We start from the raw sequence: 22,782 nt of genomic DNA, 5'->3' as shown, positions 1-22,782 counted from the left end.
GCCACATGGTTCCGAAGGTCCTGCAGGCTCTCGGGTCACACCCTACAGCCCTACAGCTGACACGCCAACGAAAGCTTCTGAACCGCCAACACCAAAACGGAAACACCGGAGCCACAGGGCGAGCTCGCGTAGGGCACGCTCCCGCGGGAGTGCTTCCGGGACAGGGGGCGGGGTCGCCGGAAGTGGCCGACCGCCGTCCGCTGCTCGTTGTTTAAGCGGCTGACGGGAAGGAGAAGCCAGAGCTCTGGCGGCGCCGCGGGGCGGCAGTCAAGACCAGAGCCGGAGCCGTCACTCACCTCTGGACTAGCCTGAAGCGGAGACTACCGGCTGCGGAGCGGCGGGGCGAGACACTTGCTCGCCTTGTGACCCCATCATGTCGCGGGGCTCCATCGAGATTCCCCTCCGGGACACTGACGAGGTAAGTGTCGTGTATGGAGGCGGGTGGGGGCCGTGAACTTGTACGATCGCCCCCACCGACTTCGCTCGACTTCGTTTCTGAAGCGAAAGCATCCTCCTTCCCTAAGAGCCCTGATCAAAATCCCTGGCCAAGGTCTGATCATCTTCTTCTTCAGCTCCTGTGCCCTCTCGGGGAGGGAGCACCGCGTCTCTGCAGCCTCAGGGCCACTCGGAGAAGGAGTTCTTGAAAGTTCCTCTCCAGCCTATTCGTATTTGACAGTGCGCTACTCTTTTCCTAAACAACACGCGGGAGCAGAGGTGTGAGAGTACCCGATAAACTGTAAAACACCTCGCAGATTACAGAGGTGGGCTCTGATGTTACCGGGGTTTATATGCTGCTCAAGCTCGAGATCTTTCCCTGGGAATATATAGGAGGTCACCTCTTCTCCCTTAGAAACTCGAGTCTGTCATGGTGCACTATGTTCTCTACATCAACTCTCCTTCAGCGAGATAGCCCAAGATTTAGCCGCCCCTGTGTGCTGATAGAATTTAACCTCCTCTCGTTTACCTATGTCTCACTCATGGGTGGCCTGTGGCTTGTCTGAGTAAAGCTCTCAGCTTTGATGTTCAGTCTTCTTGTATATCTTATACTCTTATTTTTATTTTTTTGTTTGAGATATAATATTGAGGTATAAAATTAAGTGGTTTTTAGTGTATTCGCAAAGTTGTGTAGTCATTGCCTCTAATTCCAGGACATTTTCCTATTATCATTTTTGTGCTTACAGTCAGGACTGTCTGTTACACGCAGGTGCCACCTCCATGATTAATGTGTGCAGTGGCATTCAACTTTGCATGGCCTGTAGGGTCATGCATCTCAAGGAGTCAGACCTATGGCATGAGAGTCTCTAGGGTGCTTATCTGCACTTTACTTGGATTCTATGTTAAGTAGGATTTTGTTTTGTTATTTTTGAGTAAGCAGACCATTTCTAGCATTTTATAGTTCCAGTGATTTGGGGACAAGTAGCAGGGTTTGTTTGCTTCTCTGTGCTCGCTCTTTATTATAGTATAACCTATTTGTCATGTACTCCTTAAACATTAACATGTATTAGCTCAACCGTAGTGAAAGTGAACACCTACTCTATGTATATGCATGTTGATTATATTCAAGAAAAGCAGCACAGATGAAATTTGAATTTTAAAGCGGAATAAGAGTTAAGACCTACATTTTGTATTTTAGGTCATTGAACTTGACTTCGATCAGTTACCGGAGGGAGATGAAGTTATCAGTATTCTGAAACAGGAACACACACAACTGCACATATGGATTGCTTTGGCGGTCAGTATTCAAGTAGCAAATATATTTTATTTGTTGACTGGAAAATATGTAGTTTCTGTTTTCAGATATAGTAATAGCCAGCTTGGCTGCATGATAGATTAATTATACCATGTGTATGGAAATTAATTGTGTTAATAATTTATGAAACAATAAGGCCATTTTCCTAAGTGATATGCTACTCTACTGGTGAATTAGTGTATGTTGGTAAAGGCAAAATTCATTTAAGTACTACTCTATATTGAATATGTGATTATTTAGTGCTTGCTCAGTGAAGGCTGCCTTATGGTTTATAGACAAGCTGAAAAGAAGGGAAGTGCTTCTGTGTGAACATTGCTGCTTAACATTGTTTCCTATAATAATAAAACATTTCCCTAAAAATATTCTAGAAAGTGATTAGGTTCCAGGAAAACCCCACAAAAGTTCTTTTGGGTGAAGTTTATCTCAGGCTTACATTTTTTGTCCTATTTAGTCTCCTTCAATGTGAATCTTACTGGAGATTCTCAAGAAAATCCAGTCAGAAAGCCTAAAATTCTATATCCTCTACTTGCCAGCATCAGCTGCATAATGATGTTTCCTTTTTATAGGAATAGGTAATATAAATGTTACAGTCATTATTCCTAAGGAGATGTGCCACATTGCTTTCATACAAACATACAGAAGAGTCTCCTAATATTGTCTTGAAGAATCAGAGAAATAGGTCTGGAATTGGGCTTATATCCCATGCTCAAGACTGCTCTAAGAGTTTCTTCCTTTTGGATGTGGATTTACAGAGAAGTATTTTCAGTGACAAGCAGTGCCTTCTTGACTTGAAGTGCCAAGTTTGCTTATTCAATGGAGACCAAGCCTCCTTGTCACACACATTTTTTAAAACCATACAGTAATTTAGGGTGTGTGTGTGTGTGTGTGTGTGTATATATATATAAAAAAAAATTTTTTTTAAGTACATATGCCTTCCTTAACAGCACTTAAACAAAAATTAGAATATTGGAGGATTAGCATGGCACCTGTAGTAGAATAGATTAATGAAACATTGTGGGATATAGATTTTTATAGGGAAAAGAATGTAGGCTTTGGGGTTAGATCAAGTCTCGGCATGGCTGCTAACTAGCTATGTGACCTTAAACAAGTGATCTAACTTCTGAGCATATGTCCGCATTTAAAATATAGAGATGTTAGCATCTACCTCATAGAGTGGTTGTACAGATTAGAGAATATGTATATGAAATTCCTTTCATGGTATATGACCAATAGTCAGTGGTTAATAAATGGTGGATAGTCCACATAGAGACAGAGTCTCTCTATTTTGCCCAGGCTAGACTCAAACTCCTGGGCTCAAGCCATCCTGCCACTGCAGCATCCCAAGTAGTAGATTACAGGTGCATACCACCACACCTAGTGGATATTTCTTTTATTATTTATAAGTCAGACAGATGCCTAGAGAAGTTATTAAACAGGCCCAAATCACAGATAATTTTTGGTAGATCTAGAACCAGAAGCCAAGTTTTCTATTTAGAATTCTTCATATCTTTCACTCTTGTTTTCTCTCTTAGGCTCCACTTGTCTGAAAATTTTAGTTAGAAATCAACTATTGCTAGATAAGTAGCAGATTTGGAACATTTTAAGTCACTCCAGTTTTTTAAACAGCTTTATTAAAGTCTAATGGATTTATAATAAATTGCACATATTTGACATTTACCATTTGATAAGTTTTATCATCTGTATATACCTCTGAAGCCATCACCACAATCAAGGTTAATGAATACATCCATCACCTTCCAAAACTGTCCTCTGTACCACTCCCCACAAGCCCCCCACCCCACCCCTAATCCCTGTGCCAGACAATCACTGGTCTGCTTTCTGACACTAGAGATTGTTTTATGTTTTCTAGAGTTTTATATAAATAGGATCACACAATATGTACTCTTTTTTTTGGTCTGATTTCTTTCGTTCAGCGTAATTACTTTGAGATTTATCCATGTTGTAGCATGTATTAATAGTTCATTCCTTTTCATTGTAGGATAGTATCCTTTTTATGGATACACCACAGCTTGTTTATCCATTCACCTGTTAATCAACATTTTGATTGTTTCCAGTTTTTTGTTATTACAAAAAAAGCTGCTATAAACATTTATGTACAACTTTTTATATGGACATATGCTTTAGTGATTCTAATTTGTTTCATTACCTATAGCTGGAATACTACAAGCAAGGAAAAACAGAAGAGTTTGTAAAATTGTTGGAAGCAGCACGTATAGATGGCAATTTGGACTATAGAGACCATGAAAAAGACCAGATGACTTGCTTGGATACATTGGCAGCGTATTATGTACAACAGGCTCGGAAAGAAAAGAATAAGGACAATAAAAAGGATCTTATTACACAGGCCACCTTATTGTACACAATGGCCGATAAAATTATTATGTATGATCAGGTAAAAATAAAGTCAAATTTCTTTCCATTTATGAAGGGGGGAAAAGCACATGAAAGCAAAATGTGTGTGAGAGCAGATTTTTTGAAAGAGTTTTTCTTCAAATAACATGGTTGATAGAGTCAAAAAGAAGAAAGGTTCCTCATTAAAATTGGAATGCTTTGGTTTTTGTACTGTTTAAGTAATATGGGCAAATTTAGTACATAAAACTTGCACCAGTAATTTTATTATCTCCAGGTGAATTTCAAGGATATTTTAAGGAATTAAAATTTTTCTTTTGGTCATTGTTACTGGCGCAGAAGACTTACATTTCAGTATAATTTCTCATTTTGTAATTAAGAATTACTTGTTATTAGCTTAAGCACATTACATTTGATAGGGGAATTTGCATTGTGCTCCACCTCCTTGCTATTTGGTTTTCACTTTAGTGTTACACGTTCATGGTATATGGGGGTAAAGTCTAAGATAATACATTACTTTATAGAACCATTTGTTGGGAAGAGCCTGCTTTTGCCTCCTTGAGGGTGACAAAATGGATCAAGCTGATGCACAGTTTCATTTTGTACTCAATCAGTCTCCAAATAATATTCCAGCCCTTCTTGGTAAGTGATCTTTGGCAACATATTAGGAAACAATTGTTTTCAGCATATGCCTATAATATATTTCTTTGTAATAGCTTCTTAATAACTCAGCTAGACAGCACAGTAGAAGAGCTTTATGTTGTTACAAATGAAATTACCTACAACAAATATTGTTGAAATTGTGGAAATAAAATATATACCCGTTAAGAGTAATTATTATTTAGGCCAGGCACAGTGTGATTTCAGCACTTTGAGACCCTGTCTCGTTATACCTGTAATCCCAGCCCTTTGAGAGACTGAGGCAGGAGGATCACTTGAGACCAGGAGTTCAAGACCAGCTGGGGCAACATAGCAAGACCCCCTCTCTACAAAAAATAATTTTTTCAAAAAAGAGTAATTGGTTATTCACTTCTGAAGAGCCAATAAGCAATCTCTACTTAGACAACTTCAAGCTATTTCAATTATTATTTTATAACATTTTTTAAACTGTTTTTAAGTTCAGGGATACAAGTGCAGGTTTGTTACATAGATAGACTTGTGTCATGGGGGTTTGTTGTGCAGGTTATTTCATCACTCAGGTATTGAGCCTAGTATCTATTAGTTATTTTTCCTGATCCTCTTCCTCCTCCCACCCTCCACCCTCCAAAAGGCCCCAGTATGTGTTGTTCACCACTGTGTGTCCATGTGTTCTCATCATTTAGCTCCCACTTATAAGTGAAAACAGGCGGTATTCAGTTGTCTGTTCCTATGTTAGTTTGCTAACTTCATAACATTTCACATAAAAACAGGAAGTTTTATTTTTAGACATAAATTAATATACTTTTATGAAAAACGAATTTTTAATATGAAATTTTGTTCACTGTTTTCAAGTATTTCTTACTGAGCGATGTATTTAACTTAGATAAGTTAGTGTAAAGCATAATAGACTTGTGGCCTTTAATCAGACACTATGTTTATTTTTAAAAATCTTTACAGGTAAAGCTTGCATTTCCTTCAACAAGAAGGATTACAGAGGAGCTCTTGCTTACTATAAGAAAGCATTGCGTACTAACCCAGGATGTCCAGGTAAGAGAAAAATTTATGTCCAAACTGTGTATGACCCAGCTTAAAACATTGAGGATTTGTCAGTTGCTTATGAAGTTAGTTATGAAAAGATATTGTTAGATTATTGAAGTGTCAGAATCATGATTTTTTTTTTTTTAAGTGCTACGTTTGAGTCAAAAACTGGATGGTAAGGCCAGGTGCAGTGGCTCATGCCAATAATCCCAGCACTTGGTAGGCTGAGGCAGGAGGACCACTTGAGCCCAGGAGTTTGAGACCAGCCTGGGCAATGTAGTGAGACCCTGTCTCTACAAAAAATGAAAAAGTTACATCAGCATGGTGGCACACACCCATGGGCCCAGCTCCTTAGGAGGCTGAGGCTGGAGGATCGCTTGAGTCTGGGAGGTTGAGGCTGCTGTGAGCCATGATTGTGCCATTGCATTCCAGCCTGGGCAACAGAACGAGACCCTGTCTCAAGGGGAAAAAAAATAGATAGGGGCTGGGCGCAGTGGTTCATACCTGTAATCGCAGCACTTTGGGAGGTTGAGGTAGAAGGATTGCTTGTTGGGCCCAGGAATTTGAGACCAGCCTGCACAACAAAGTGAGACCCCCGTCTCTATAGAAAATCAGCTGCACATGATAGTGTTTGTGGTCACAGCTACACAAGAGGCTAAGGCAGAAGGATTGCTTGAGCCTAGGCATTTGAGGCTGCAGTGAGCCATGTTCATGCCATGGCACTCCAGCCTGGGCAACAGAGCAAGACCCTGTCTCAAGAAAAAAAAAGTCTGGATAGTATATTATAATATAATCTTTTTGCCCTATATTATTTTTCTTTCCGAAATGTCATTCATGTAGCAAATTTTTATTGAGTATGTGACAGGCACAGTTCTAAACCCTGAGAATGTAGCAATTAACCAAAGAGACAAAAGTTCCTACCTTCATGGAATTCAGTTTTCAGTGGGCAAGATAAATAGTAAAATATGTATGATGTGTAAGCTACCAGTAAGAGCTAAGGAGAAGAATAAAGCAGAAAAAGGGTGTGAGAAGCATCAGGAGTTGCTTAGAAAGGATGACCAAGGAAACTCATCAGAGATAGTAACGTTTGTGTGAAGACCTAAAAAACAACCAGAAGCCAGGCAGATATATAGGAGAAGACCACTCCTAGAGAGAAAGCATAGAAGGTACAAAGGTCCAGAGGAAAGAGGAAAGTTTAGGGAAGAATAAGGAGGCCATTGTATCTGGAATGGAGAAAGAGTGGGGGTGAGAAGTAGTAAGAAATGGGGTCAAAACTATAACCAGGAACTGACTAATCACACAGGGCATCACAGATTATTGTAAGGACTTTAGCTTTTACACCGACAGAGACGGGAAGCCATTGGAGGGCATTGGGCAGAGGAGTGACATGATCTGACCTATATTTAAAAGGATTGTTGGAGCTTTGGGGTTGAGATTAGAGTGGGGCTCAAGGGGAGGGGGTCAAGGACAGAAGCAGGGAGAGCAGGAAGAAGGCATCTGCAGGCAGGCAGGTCAGAGGTGATTGTGGCTCACACTAGGGAGGTAATAGTGGAGTTGGTACAAGTGGTCAGATTCTACACGTGTCTTGAAAGGAGAGCTGATGGAGTAGATATGATGTGTGAAACAGAGAGGAAGAGTCAAAGATAACTCCCTTGCACAAGCAATTGGAAAAGTAGAGTTATATTTTATTATATTTGGGAAATAGTTTAAGTGGAACTAGTTTTAGACATGAAAAGTTTGAAATACCTTTTAGACATATAAGTTGGCAAATTAAACAGTTCAAACTTAAAGCTTTTCGAGCTTTATCCTGAGCCTTGAGAAGAATGTGGCTATACAATCTGAGTCACGTGGCATGCAGTTGCAATTTCTGCCTTTTTTTTTGCTGTAAATAATTAAGATCAAATGGTGCCACAAATAAGACCCCCCTCACATGGAGCAATAAAATAATCTTTTTAGAATATAGCAATTTGTAACCAATCAAATTGCTGTAACATATGCACCTGGTGTTATATTTTAAAATGTTATAATCCTGCTAGAACTTCTCTGTTTCCCCCAAATAATTAAAACTTTAACTTTTTCACTTTGGAAAATGCTGATATCACTCATTTGGAGTCAGTACTTTTCCAGTGGCCATTCTCACAGCTTGCACCCCAGTAAACTCTATACTTAATCATATTTTCCAAATCCCGTTATTTAAAATTGACAAAGAGCTCAGAAAGGCTGGAATTCAGGAAAGAGGTCTGGGCTGAAATCATCAACATATAGATAGTGTATAAAGCTGTGAATGAGTGCAAATAGAAAAGAGGTCTGAAGGTGGAGCCCTAGAGCACTCTGGCATTAAGAGATAAGGAAAATAAGGAAGAATCCGCAAAGGAGACTGAGAAGATAATAGCCAGAGGTATAGGAGGAAAATAGGGTAAGTGCATTGTCCTTAAAAGCAAATGTAAAATGTTTCCAAAAGAAGATGATGACCAACAGTGTCAAATTCTGTTGTTAGGCCAAGTAAAATAAGGACAGAATTGATCATTGGATTTAGCAGCATACAAATCCATAGTGACCTTGATAAAAGCAGTTTTACTGGAATAGTGGGGTGAGAGCTTCACTGGAGTGTATTCAAGAGAAAATGGAAGGAAAGGAATTAGACATAGCAAGCGTAGCTAGATCTTTCTGGGAGTTTTGCTATCAAAGGAAGAACAGACATGATTGACAACTGGAAAGAGATATTCAAGAGAGGATTTTTATAAGATGGAAGAATGTTTATGTATAGATGAGAATGAATGATCCAGTAGAGAGAAAAAATAGGGGAGGGTTGCTGAAGCAGTATCCTTAAATAGATAAGAGGGCATCTAGTGACCAGTATGGCAATTGGCTTTAGATGGGAACTTGTTTGTGTTTTGGCATGGTCTTGAAATGAGGTAGCACATGTGAGCATAGCTCTGAAGGGAACAATGGTATGTGCACATAATCAGTCACATTTAAGGTCTTAGTGGAACTTTTGTTCTCTGTTTAAAAATCATTCTTCAGTAATGAGAAATTGAAGATATGGTTAGCAGCATTGTTAGAAGACAAGAAAAATACCAGTATTATAGTATTCTGTTCTATGGTGAGAAATGTGTCGGTGATAGGGGAGAGGGTTGGAACGTGGTATGATGTAGCCTCCAAGGAAACCAAGTTCCTTGATCAAAAGATTTTATAGTGTAGTTATACTGAGGTTAATTTGGGGGATTTTGCAACTCACAAATAGAGAATGTTTAAGCATTTTTGTAATTGAACCCTAAAAAATGCCCTAGTTTAACAAATTGAATGACTTCATTTTATAGCGGAAGTTCGTTTAGGAATGGGTCATTGCTTTGTGAAACTTAACAAACTGGAAAAAGCTCGTCTGGCATTCAGCAGAGCCCTGGAACTCAATTCCAAATGCGTGGGAGCATTAGTTGGACTGGCTGTTCTAGAACTCAACAATAAAGAGGTATGTAAGTGAAAAAAGTATCTAGCTTCTAACTGCTTTGTCAAGCCCACAGCCTCTTACCTAAAACTCTCGGAGCCAGATGTGTCTTAGAAATTAAGACTACAGATTACAGAAAGGTACCTATACTTTGTAATGTATAATACCCAGTTATTGGGGCACTACCCCAAAAGCAAACTTACATTTGTGTGGCAAAATGATAGACTGTTCACACTAGTAGGATAGTGTTACAATTCAGGTAGTATTGCCACCAAATGAGTTTGCTCCAAGATTACCAAAAAAAAAAAAAAAAAAAAAACAAAACTTGTTTTTTAGAGCATTTAGATTTCAGAATCTCAGATAAGGGGTTGTAGACTTGTATATCAGTTTGGAATGCTTCCACTGCAAGTAACAAAAAACACATCTCAGTGCTTTAAACATAAGGGCTTTTACTGTTCACTAAACCAGTTGTCAAAGGTCTCAAATTTGATAGCTCCTTGTCATCAAACCTATGATTTTATATAATTCTGTCCTCCCTTCCTTAATGTGCAGCCTTTCTTCATCATGTCTGTCACCTCATAGTCACAAGATGGATGCAGCATCTCCAGCTTCTCGTTAATTACATTGATCTTATAAAGAGGGAGGAAAGGGAAAGGATAAAAAGGCATTCTCTTAGAGAAGCCCTGTCTTGTATTGAGAAGGAAGCTCTCCATTATGCTTCCCTTTATATATAATTGTCCAAAACATGTATGCCCAGGTTTCTCAGCCTCATTACTATTGACATTTTGGGCTGGATAATTCTTTGTTGTGGGGAACTGTCCCTTCCATTGTAGGATGTTTATTTTAACAGCATCCCTGGCCTCTACCCACTAAATGCCGGTAGCATTCCTCCAGTTGTGATAACCAAACATGACTTCATCCTCAGTTGAGAACCACTACCTTAGGCCAGAGGAATAGATTATCTGGACTGGTGTAGGTCAGTCATGATTCATGCCCCAGGCCTGGGGAAGAGGGGAAGGGAGCTTTCCTTCGTAAACTCAAAAGATTTTCACAGGCTACAAAATCTGGATTCTGTTAGCAGGATAAGTGATAAAATGGCTGTTGGGTAATCCACCAGTATCAGCCACATGAAGAAAACAGCTCGGTTCAATAAAACCAAAGGTGGTAAAGGCCAGGCATGGTGGCTATCACCTATAATCCCAACACTTTGGGAGATCAAAGCAGGAGGGTTGTTTGAGCCCAGGAGGTCAAGGCTGCGGTGAGCTGTGTTCATGCCAATGCACTCTATCCTGGGCAACATGTGAGATCCTGTCTGGAAAAAAATAAAAATGAATATAAATAAATAAAAACAAAGGTGGCTTTTTGTGGGAGAAGTAGGAGCAGGGACTAATAAAGTAGGTAAGTCTCAAGCAAGAACTGAACAAGAAAATAAAGAGGGAAAAAAAAGTGACACACAAAAAAATTAAGGATTAAAAGGGAGATTTAATTACAAATGCAATACAGATATTTAAAAATCATAAGAGGCTTCTAATCTGTTTTAGTGTCTGATCTTAGGGTTTATAACCTTATTTCTTGTGACTGAAGAAAACTTTGAAAAGTGCTGATTTAGTATTGTTTTCACTCCACCTTGTTGCAATGTTTTCTTTTAGGCTGATTCCATTAAAAATGGCGTCCAGCTTCTTTCCAGAGCCTATACTATTGATCCTAGCAACCCTATGGTATTGAACCACTTGGCAAATCACTTTTTCTTCAAAAAGGTAGAAATCATTTATTTTTAAATTCTGATTTTTGTTTTTCTATACTGCAATTGATATTTTATTTCTTTTTTAAACTTGGAAAGAAACTTGAAAATGTCAGATTTTCCCCCCCTCCAAATTATAGAGTTTGTTGTATTAGTTACGTGGGGGTACATACGTTTGTTTATTCATTTATTTGCTTAATATTTATTGACCCCTACATACTGTACCCAACACTGTGGTGGTGATGCGGAGATGAGTAAAACATGGTTTCTGTACTCAGGGAGTTCAGTTTCATAGAAAAAGCAGCCATGTAAACAAATGTAAGTGTAAAAATAAAGGTATCTACTCATTTATGGTAGAGAAATGAGGAAGTGGTCAGGTGGCTAAGGTGAATTTTCACGAAGGCTGCAGAGCTTTTGAACTAGGTTTTTAGGAAGAGGTCACCAGAGAGTTGAAAAAGGAAAGACACACATATCTATGAAATAGTATATAATATTTTTATGGTAGGCAATGCTTTGGATTCAGATAGTGGAGCATTTGTGTAATATCAGAATTTGGACATACTATGTAGGGAACAAGGAGTCACTGACGGTTTTGTTTATTTTGCATGTTGATCATGTTGTATTTTTTAAGTTGCCACTAATTCTGTAGAAGCAGTGGTATTTTAGGTTTCTTAAAATACTAAATCTACTGAGAGTAGTGGCTCATGCCTGTAATCCCAGCACTTTGAGAGGCTGAAGTGGGAGGATTGCTTGAGCCCAGGGTTTCAAGACCAGCACAGGCAACATAGTGAGACCTCATCTCCACAAAAAATTTTAAAAATTAGCTGGACATGGTGGCACATACCTGTAGTCTCAGTTACTCAGAAGGCTGAGGTGGGAGGATCACTTGAGCCTGGGGGGTCGTGGCTGCAGTGAGCCATGGTGGCACCATTGCACTACAGCCCATGTGACAGAGTGAGACCCTGTCTCAAAAAAAAAATAAAAAAAAAGTGCATTTTATGAATTTACTTATGTAATCTTCACAGTAATTCTATGATGTAGGTAATCTTATTCCCATTTTGTGGATGGGTAAATTGAGGAAGAGTTAATAGTCTAAAGTCAATAATTCACTATGAAAGGAGCATATGTTTCTACAGCCAGAGAGAGTAAAGCACTGTGGTTAATAGCTACGTGACCTTAGACTAACCACAGTGCTTTACTCTCTGGCTGTAGAAACATACTACCCTTTCATAGTGAGTTATTGATTAGGCTATAACTGTTATAGCACTGAAAGGCAATTATTTATGGAGAAGATGGAAATGTATCTTACAGGTAAATGAAATGTTAGTCTAAGATAAAACAGCTATGCAAGCTAGTCTTACGAGTTCACTCATTTGACTTTCTGATCTTCGTTCAGGATTATAGTAAAGTCCAGCATCTGGCCCTCCATGCATTCCATAATACAGAAGTGGAGGCTATGCAAGCAGAGAGCTGCTATCAGCTAGCTAGATCATTCCATGTTCAGGTAATTTTATAACTTCTCTAAATGTCTAATCTTTTTACTTATGGTGTTTTAAGTCTTTCCAATACTTCTGTTCATATTCGTCTTGTTTTATTTTCATTCTTTAGGAAGATTATGACCAAGCTTTTCAGTACTATTATCAAGCCACACAGTTTGCCTCTTCCTCTTTTGTGCTCCCGTTTTTTGGTTTGGGACAAATGTATATTTATCGAGGTGACAAAGAAAATGCATCTCAATGCTTTGAGAAGGTTTTGAAAGCTTATCCTAATAATTATGAAACTATGAAAATTCTTGGCTCTCTGTATGCTGCCTCAGAAGATCAAGAAAAACGAGATATTGCCAAGGTACGTCTTTTTTTTAAAATCTTAGCTGTTTACTGTTAGTTATCCCAAAACTTCCATTTCTCATTTCCTGTTACTGCTAGTAGAAATATGATATAAACAGTTTTGTTAGCTGAGCTTGTTCCAGTTTAGATAACAAACAATGGACTTATTAAACAAACTTAAATAGCCCCCACTTTTAATTTTGACAACCTATTCATGGAATACTTCAGCTTAACAATCTCTTTTATCCCAGGGCCATTTGAAGAAGGTCACGGAACAGTATCCCGATGATGTTGAAGCTTGGATTGAATTGGCACAAATCTTGGAACAGACTGATATACAGGTGTTTGAGTCATGTTTTTTAATCTCCCACATGATGTGTTTTTTGTAAGCCTGGTGTAGTGTTTCTCTTCCACTTATACCTTTTTCTGTCAATCATGATACAGGGTGCCCTTTCAGCCTATGGAACAGCAACACGAATCCTGCAGGAGAAAGTGCAGGCCGATGTCCCCCCAGAGATTCTCAATAATGTGGGTGCCCTCCATTTTAGACTTGGAAACCTAGGGGAGGCTAAGGTAGGAAAATAGAAATATTTCCTTATTTTATACTGAATCAAGTTGAATGCACGGCTTTTTAAAAAGTGTATAAACTAAGTCTTTTAACTGTGATTTTTCTTTCTCATAGAAATATTTTTTGGCATCATTGGACCGTGCAAAAGCAGAGGCAGAACATGATGAGCATTACTATAACGCCATTTCCGTGACCACATCATACAACCTCGCCAGGCTATATGAGGCGATGTGTGAATTCCATGAAGCAGAAAAACTGTATAAAAACATCTTACGGGAACATCCTAATTATGTTGACTGTAAGGATTTTAAACTTCTTTATGTAATGAAATCCCTTCATTCCCACAAGAGCAGCAAAAATTTAGCCTGAAAAAAAATTTAGATTTGATAGTCAAAAATTTTTAAGGTTCTGATGTCCCCATTTCTCCAGGGCAGATTTGTGGCCTTAAAACAAAGGTGCAGCTTTACTTACATTTGTGCTATAAATAAGCAACTAAAACCAACTGGACCATATTTCAATGACTACGCTATCTTCAGTGGGTCAACTACTTTTGTTAGGCTTTTAACAACTCCTTGGCGTATTTGATAATGCATTTACCTTTGAAACATCCTGTTTTGATTTCATATGAACATTTTTGCAATGTTTATAGAGAAAGAGAAGTGCTTTTCCTTGAAATAATTATTACTAAAATGTCCTAATTTGAGTTTTGCAACCTATACATTGTAGAATATGGAAAGCTTTTAATTAAAAAATAATTTAGGCCTGGCATAGTGGCTCATGCCTGGAATCCCAGCACTTTGGGAGGCCAAGGCAGGGGGATCACTTGAGTCCAGGAGTTCGAGACCAACCTAAGCAATCCCAATAGCGAGATCCCATCTTTATATTTTAAATAATAATAATTTACATAGGGTACTTAATTTTATTTGTGTGTATGAGGGTTTTTTGTTTTTATTTTTGTACTTTCTTTAAAAAGAACCTAAAGCATGATGTTTTCACTCTAGTAAATCAGGAGCTTTTTGTGTGTGTGTGTGTGTGTGTGATGGAGTCTTGCTCTGTCACCCAGGCTGGAGTGCAATGTCATAGTCTCGGCTCACTGCAATCTCTGCCTCCCGGGTTGGTGCAATTCTCCTGCCTCAGCCTCCTGAGTAATTGGGATTACAGGGGCCTACCACCACGCCCAACTAATTTTTGTATTTTTAGTAGAGATGGGGTTTTGCCACATTGGTCAGGCTGGTCTGGAACTCCTGACCTCAGGTGATCTGTCCACCATGGCCTCCCAAAGTGCTGGGATTACAGGCGTGAGCCACCATGCCCGGCATATCGGGAGCTATTAACTTAGTGCCTGTCATGCTGTTATGGATGCAAAAGTGATTTAAAATAAGCAAGATTTCAGTTGAATGCCAGACTGAATTTGAATTGATTTGATAGGCAGTAGTGAACCATTATTGGTTTCTTTAGAGAAGTGACATTTCCTAGAGAAAACAACAACTTACATTTGTGTAGCACTTCACTGTTATTTAATGGAAGAACCCCAGTTAGAGCCCAGGTCTTCTAAGTAGTAATACCTATTCATCAGACTTTCACTATTTTGCCATATTACAAGCAGCTTTTTTTTTAAAAAGGTAACTGACAATGGTGTGCATTGGAGAGAAATTAGAAATGGGCCAGTTCCAAGCTTTTTAAATAACTTAGCTTGAGATAAGGACTTAGACCAGGGACCTAGAATTGGGAGTGGAGTGGCAGAGGTAAGTCTTAGATTTCAGACAGTAAGTCTAGTTGGTGACAAAATTATTCTTTAACTTGTTGGATTGATGATTGATTATTGACCTTTGGGACTTTTATGTTTCTTGTATGGCTGTATTAATGAAAAAAATTTGTTTCAAAAGTACGACTTTAAAATTATGATACTTTATAGCTAATATTTGGGATATAAAATCTTTTAAATATGTTTTCAGGCTATTTGCGCCTAGGAGCCATGGCTAGAGACAAAGGAAACTTTTATGAGGCTTCAGATTGGTTTAAGGAAGCTCTTCAGATTAATCAGGTTGGTAATATTAACTCTTAGGTTTGAGAAATAATTATTTTCACTTTTCCTTCCCCATAAATCAGTTTTTCCTTTTAATGGCTACATCTTCCTGGTTTTGCCATCTTTTTGTTTTGTTTTGTTTTCATTCACTCGTTAGATACTAAAGAATGTATTAGGTTGCATTATTAATCATGTTATAAACAGGGACCATGTTTTTTATATAAATCTTTCCTATTGTCTTCCTTGTTCTTTCTTCCCTTCCCCCATCCTGTCCCTTCACTCCACTTCAACAAATGTGACCTGGCTCCTGTGTTTACTCTAGTTTACTTCACTTTCAGTTTAGTTAGTACCATATGAGAGAACTTTATAGGATCATAGTATCTTAGGATTTTGGATGGAACCATAGAGGTCATCTAAACGTTTTGAGGGCCCACAAAAAGAAATAGATTTCACATCATAGCCTAGTACACACAAATGTGTATGTAGACAAACAACTGAAATGAAAGTTTCACAAATCATTATTTGCTTTTGCCAATGGACGACACACTGATATTTTTACTTTATTCCATTCTGTTGCATTTACTATGCAGATAACTGAATACTAACTAAATTGATTTTACAACTCACTAATGGGTATCAACTCTCAGTTTGAAAACCACTGTTATGTGGGGGTCTACAACAAGAAGTGTGTATTTTCAAACAATTTTTTAATGATTTAACAATTTTTGTAAATCATTTTCAGGCTTCTGCAGCTGTAGATTCTCATTGTGAATCCCTTGCTTGCTCATGCATAAGTGTATTTGCAATACCAAATATACAGGTTTAGTATTTTTGCCTGTTAGTGATGGTTTCACATGTGTAATGTTTTGGTTGAGATTTTAAATGGTGGACGAGTACTATGGATGTGAATGTGGGGAAGTAATTTTAATCTTATGTAATTGGTCACAAGGCCTAATTTGCAGTAAGTATTGCTGTTTTATTTAACAATGCCTTGTTGCTTTGTATGCATTAATGTTTGGATGTAAAGATTGTGTGTCTATCCAACAGGGAGCCACAGTATTTAAATTGACCAACCTAATGTTACAACTACTTTGAGGTGGCCAAATGTAAACTGAAAGCCTTAATTAAAGTGGTACAATTTTGTATAACTTAGCATCAGTAGTTCAATAAATTTGGATTGCCATGCAAAAAAAAAAAAAGAAACAAAAGAAAGAAAACCACTGTCATAATATAGCTTGTAAACCTCTTCAGTAATCAACTGTTGTGGGAAGATGATTGATCTATCTCAAACTAAACTGCAGATTTTCCTTCTTCATATATGTATGTTTCAGGATCATCCAGATGCTTGGTCTTTGATTGGCAATCTTCATTTGGCAAAACAAGAATGGGGTCCCGGACAGAAGAAGTTTGAGAGGATATTAAAACAGCCATCCACACAGAGTGACACCTATTCTATGCTAGCCCTTGGCAACGTGTGGCTCCAAACTTTACATCAGCCCACCCGAGATCGAGAAAAGGTAATCTCTTTTTGTCCTTTTAAACAAAACTGATACTCTACTTTCTTGTTTGAATCTTAAGAGTGCTTGTTTCTATAGGAAAAGCGTCATCAAGATCGTGCTTTGGCCATCTACAAACAAGTACTCAGAAATGATGCAAAGAATCTGTATGCTGCCAATGGCATAGGTGATTATAAAACTTGAGTACCTATAACAATTTGTCTTAAATGAATACTTTCAGAGGAATGTTTGTAAATCAGAATTTTTCTTAAAATGTGATGAATGTAGTTGTTTTAAAATATAATTTTTAGTTGTTTTTCTGGCTCCAACTAGAAAATTCTTAAGTGTGAACCTTTTTATATCTTTAGGAGCTGTTTTGGCCCACAAAGGATATTTTCGTGAAGCTCGTGATGTATTTGCCCAAGTAAGAGAAGCAACAGCAGATATTAGTGATGTATGGTTGAACTTAGCACACATCTATGTGGAGCAAAAGCAGTACATCAGCGCTGTTCAGATGGTAATAGCTTCTCTTTCAAGATATTTTTATATCTTGTTCGTTGTTGAGCAGATATTTTCTTAGCCATTCTGGCCTGCATGCTATCTCTTGTGATACTGTGTCTATTTAGAGATTTATAATTATATAATGCTAAGGCCAGGCTTTGGTATCCAGACAGAGATGGAAGTCCTGGTTCCACCATTAATTACATGCCTCAGGCAAAGGACATCCCTTCTGAGCCAGTTTTCCTATCTATAAAATGGAGATAATTGTACCCTAACGTCATAGAATTGTGTGAGGATCCAGTATGAAAACTACTTGGCACTAGCATGCCTAGCATATTAGTAATACCCAGTTAAGTAGTAGGATTTAATATTCATTTGTGTATTCAGTTTCTGAAACTGAACTGTGAGTTTCAGAAAGGTTAAATGACTTATTTAAAAGAAAACGGGCCGGGCATGGTGGCTTACACCTGTAATCCCAGCACTTTGGGAGGTCGAGGTGGTCGACGTGGATGGATGATGAGGTCAGGAGTTCAAGACCAGCCTGGCCAACTTGGTGAAATCCTGTCTACTAAAAATACAAAAATAGCTGGGCATGGTAGCACGTGCCTGTAATCCCAGCTACTGGGGAGACTGAAGCAGGAGAATTGCTTGAACCAGGGAGGCGGAGGTTGCAGTAAGCCGAGATCGCACCACTGCACTCCAGCCTGGGTGACAAAGCAAGACTCTGTCTCGGGAAAAAAAAAGAAAGAAGAAAACAGGGATAAGATTTAATGACTGTAGGATTTTTTTTATGCTTACATTTGTTGAGTGCTTGAGTTTGAAATAAAAGTCATACTCAGCATCCATAACATTAAAAAGTAAAAAAGATCTTCAGCTCTCTGGGATATATTATGGTCAGAAAGGAAAAGCTTACAAAAAGTAGAAGAAAAGAGCAATCCAGGCTCTGAGAAGTGGTTTACCTTTTTCTAAAATGGGTGGGTTATTATCAGTATTCAGAGTACTGGAAAGTCGATAATCACAGAAACTCACAGAACCCAGATTGTATATGGTAGCTTCAGAGGCTGTGGTTTGTGAGGTTGGCCTTCCTGATCTGCTGAATGATAATGTTGCCTTTTATAAATGCAAATTACTAGGGATATTCAGGAAAAACCTGTCTTAACCATTTTTCATGAAAAAGGTCTTACCTATGACAAGAGGTATTACATGGTCAAAAAGTACTATGTTCATGTCACAAATAACACTAGTATTGTATTGGTTTTACCAAGAAGTTAACAATCAGAACTGTAAGACTCCTTGTACTCATTGCCAGTAGGTATGTTCTGCCAATTGTTAAGAAAGGTATAGACAGTAAAACCCAAAGGACACAGGTATATGATTTCTAGTCAGTGGTCAATAAGCTGATTCTAGATAGTATTGCTAAAAATATGAAAAAGGCTTTCCCTTCTTTCAGTGTTGGTCCACATTTCAAATGGAAAGAAATCATTTCAAGCATCTAGTTTTTCTAATGGTCAGATTTTTATGTTATCAAAATGTATCCTGATGAATGTCAAAAATCATTCCCCAAGTTATTCTTTGGAATTAACCATTCAAAGGGTAAAATACCTTTTTACAGAGCTTTAAAATTGCAGTGCCATTTTGCTACAAAATGAAAATGTCATTTATTCTTTGTTGTGTTTTAATTAACTTTTTTCCTTTTTTGTAGTATGAAAACTGCCTCAGAAAGTTCTATAAGCACCAAAACACTGAAGTTGTGCTCTATTTGGCACGGGCCCTCTTCAAGTGTGGCAAGTTACAGGAATGCAAACAGACTTTGCTAAAGGTAAAAAGGAGAGCTATTATTCCCATCCATTTCTGTGCTACATTGTATTTTTTAATTTTTTGTTATGCATATTCACATACCTACTACTTAATAATACCCTGCTGTCTAAAATCCTTTTCATGTCACTTGACCATATGAAATATTTATTTTTTATTCACAGGCTAGACATGTGGCACCCAGTGATACAGTTCTTATGTTTAATGTGGCCTTGGTCCTACAAAGATTAGCTACCTCTGTCCTGAAAGATGAAAAAAGTAATCTGAAGGAAGTACTTAATGCTGTGAAAGAACTGGAGCTTGCACATAGGTAAAGATTTTGTAGAAACAACCTATTAAATGCTTTGTTTGGTCTGTGACCATACCATCATGAATGCTCCCGATTTTGTCTGAAATACTTTGTTTGTTTAAAGCCATTTGTCTCAAGCTGCTGAAAATCACTTACTTCTAAAGGTGGTCTATTAGAATCATTCCAGCAATAGTTAAGCCAAAGCAGACAGCTGCTGCCACCAGGTGGTGCCAGACTATAGTCAGGATCCTGCCAGATTTGGATCTTGTAGCTCAACCTGTAGGACTGACTGGCTAGCTTTGCAAACTTGCCATAGATTTTTCATTAATCTGACAGTAATGTGACCCAGCATTTTACACATGTGAAATTTTTTAGACACTTAACGTTGGTTTTCCATTTTACACCAATGTGTCTTTTAATGGGATGTTGATTTTCATTGAACTAGGATTCAGGTTTTGCCTCTTAAATAATGCTTAATAGTTTTATTCAGTTCAGCTCAAAATTTATTTAACCATATAGTATTTATATGGTGATTCAGTGTGTGGTGAAATTAAAACCTGTCATCTATTCAGGTTTTGTCCAACTTTATTTGTATTCTTGTTTAACAATTCTTGCCTTGCCTGGTAAATTATAAGTGCTTTCATGGCCTGAGCCCCCTAACCTCCGTCCTGACATATTTAGTAAATTTCATGTTTAGTAAATTGTCGTTGCTTGAATTGATTTGTGGTTATTTGTGAATTTACTGATAATATTAAATATAACTTAGACCATCTTGATGAACGTGTCTATTAAATGTAATGAGTGGCATAAATTTGTGTAAATCAGTTAATATGCAAACCTATTCTCAGATTTTGTAGAACAGATTAAATTTTTTAAGGGCTTTATTTCATTACAATCTCTTTTTTTTAAAGTAAAGTATTTTTTCATTTCATTTAGATACTTCAGTTATTTGAGTAAAGTGGGAGATAAAATGAGATTTGATTTGGCCCTTGCTGCTACAGAAGCCAGGTAATGTTACTATTTATGGAAGGTGACTTTGGGTGAGGCAGTGATATTTGCATGGGCTGGGAAAGTGACACAGTAGGGAACAGAGGTTCCTGACCTTCCACAGGTCGGTCTTTCACACTTCTCTTGGGGACTTTGTAATCTTTACCAGGATTTTTTCCCTTGAGGGAACTGGGCAAATTGCCTTAGAACAAGTACTTGAGTTGTGGGGGAAATACTTTTCTATTTTACTTATGTCAGCTGTGTCAGCCTAGTCAAGATAAAATTCACGACTCTGAGTTATATGGAAAGATAATGTTGGAAATCTTTTTAGCTGTGCTTTCAGAGGACATTTATAGTTTGGAAACTTAACATAGTTGGCAGTATTGGCTTATAATAAACTAAGTTAATTTTGCTAATTAAGACTTCATACATTGGTATAGTGTGGGATGTGTAATGCAAAAGTAAATTATTTTTTTTGACTGGGTGCAGTGGCTCACACCTGTAATCCCAGCACTTTGGGAGGCCGAGGTGGGCAGATCACCTGAGGTCAGGAGTTCGAGGTCAGCATGACCAACATGGAGAAACCCCGTCTCTACTAAAAATACAATATTAGCCAGGCGTGGTGGTGTACACCTGTAATTCCAGCTACTCAGGAGGCTGAGGTAGGAGAATCGCTTGAACCCGGGAGGCAGAGGTTGCGGTGAGCCAAGATGGCACCATTGCACTCTAGCCTGGGCAACAAGAGCAAAACTCCGTCTCAAAAAAAAAAAAGAAAAAAACATTTAAAGAAAAAAGACTTCACATAGATCAGCTAATGGTCCTGCTTCAGATTTTTTAATTTGTGTAAGGAAAATAGATGTGCTGAGTTTTTCAATATAGTAGTTGCAGTCATGTTTCTCTAAACCTGAAATGTTCTAGGCAGTGTTCTGACTTACTGAGCCAGGCCCAGTACCATGTGGCCCGGGCACGCAAACAAGATGAAGAAGAGCGGGAGTTGCGGGCCAAGCAAGAGCAAGAAAAGGAACTGTTAAGGCAGAAACTTCTTAAAGAACAGGTATCTTGTATTTTCCAGTTATACTGGAATTAATTGTGTGCATGCATACACTTTGTATGTTTAAAAAAAAAGTCCTCTGCCAGGTGTGGTGGCTGACGCCTCTAATCACAACACTTTGGGAGGCTGAGGTGGGTGGAGGGCAGCTCACTTGAGGTCGGGAGTTCAACACTAGCCTGGCCAACATAGTGAAACCCTGTCTCTACTAAAAATACAAAAATTCGCCAGGAGTGGTGGCACACATCTGTAATCCCAGCTACTTGGGAAACTGAGGCAGAAGAATCACTTGAACCTAGGAGGCCAAGGTTGCTGTGAGCCGAGATTGCACCACTGTACTCCAGTCCAGGCAACAGAGTGAGACTCCATCTCAAAAAAAAAAAAAAAAAAGAAGTCTTCTACTTAGGATGGTAGCCATTAATTTTTCATCATAAGAAAATTTTCAGTGGTGTTTCTTTTCTACCAATTTTCCTCATAGGAAGAGAAACGTCTCAGAGAAAAGGAAGAGCAAAAGAAACTTTTGGAACAGCGGGCCCAGTATGTGGAGAAGACCAAAAATATTCTTATGTTTACTGGTGAGACTGAAGCAACAAAAGAGAAGAAAAGAGGTGGTGGTGGTGGACGGGTAAGATATAATTCCTGCTAGCACGAGTGACCTCAGTCTCTGTCTTTGGCTTTGAGAAATAAGGATAATTGGTTAAATTCCTTCTGTACTTACTAGTTTTGACTTCCTCTTTTGTTAAGAGACAGTCTTCCAACACAGAGAATGATTTCAATGGTATCCAGTATTTAGCAATGCATTCCAAGGTTAGCTAAGTATATTTTACCTTGTAGTTGTCTTTTAAATAGTTGATTTTTGCAAAGTTTTAACCGGTTGAGACTTTTATCTCAATTAGAAGTCTTTAAAATATGGGCCTAGCCAAGAACCTTTTCCACGTGACTTAGTAAAAGATCATTCGGGCCAGACACCGTGACTCATGCATGTAATCCTAGCACTTTGGGAGGCCGAGGTGGGCAGATCACTTGAGGTTAAGAGTTTGAGACCAGCTTGACCAACGTGGTCCATATCTCTACTAAAAAGTACAGAAATTAGCCAGGTATAGTGATGCATGCCTGTAGTCCCAGCTACTCGGGAGGCTGAGGCACAAGAATCACTTGAACCCAAGAGGCAGAGGTTGCAGTGAACCGAGATTGCCCCACTGCACTCCCACCTGGGCAAAAGAGTGAGACTTCATCTCAAAAA

At 38.4% G+C, this 22,782-nt stretch overlaps 1 protein-coding gene across 2 annotated transcripts in view; it reads left to right on the top strand.

Moving 5' to 3' along the window:
* The first annotated feature begins 206 nt into the window (after positions 1-206).
* CTR9 (CTR9 homolog, Paf1/RNA polymerase II complex component) overlaps positions 207-22,782 on the top strand; it is a 28,408-nt gene continuing 5,832 nt past the window's right edge. For both annotated transcript variants that reach the window (XM_005578612.4, XM_045371487.3), the window contains exons 1-21: positions 207-418; positions 1,634-1,732; positions 3,924-4,163; positions 4,645-4,762; positions 5,717-5,806; positions 9,118-9,266; positions 10,892-10,999; positions 12,380-12,487; positions 12,592-12,828; positions 13,061-13,150; positions 13,254-13,382; positions 13,492-13,675; positions 15,333-15,421; positions 16,735-16,920; positions 16,999-17,086; positions 17,268-17,416; positions 19,103-19,219; positions 19,380-19,525; positions 20,441-20,512; positions 21,410-21,545; positions 22,018-22,164. In XM_005578612.4, the coding sequence (XP_005578669.1) occupies positions 374-418; positions 1,634-1,732; positions 3,924-4,163; positions 4,645-4,762; positions 5,717-5,806; positions 9,118-9,266; positions 10,892-10,999; positions 12,380-12,487; positions 12,592-12,828; positions 13,061-13,150; positions 13,254-13,382; positions 13,492-13,675; positions 15,333-15,421; positions 16,735-16,920; positions 16,999-17,086; positions 17,268-17,416; positions 19,103-19,219; positions 19,380-19,525; positions 20,441-20,512; positions 21,410-21,545; positions 22,018-22,164 (2,727 nt within the window). In that variant the 5' untranslated portion in view covers positions 207-373. The remainder of the gene's footprint in view (positions 419-1,633; positions 1,733-3,923; positions 4,164-4,644; positions 4,763-5,716; positions 5,807-9,117; positions 9,267-10,891; positions 11,000-12,379; positions 12,488-12,591; positions 12,829-13,060; positions 13,151-13,253; positions 13,383-13,491; positions 13,676-15,332; positions 15,422-16,734; positions 16,921-16,998; positions 17,087-17,267; positions 17,417-19,102; positions 19,220-19,379; positions 19,526-20,440; positions 20,513-21,409; positions 21,546-22,017; positions 22,165-22,782) is intronic.

This window comes from Macaca fascicularis, chromosome 14 (genome assembly GCF_037993035.2).
Source record: "Macaca fascicularis isolate 582-1 chromosome 14, T2T-MFA8v1.1".
Lineage (NCBI taxonomy): Eukaryota > Metazoa > Chordata > Mammalia > Primates > Cercopithecidae > Macaca > Macaca fascicularis.
This window is presented reverse-complemented; position numbering and strand designations above follow the sequence as displayed.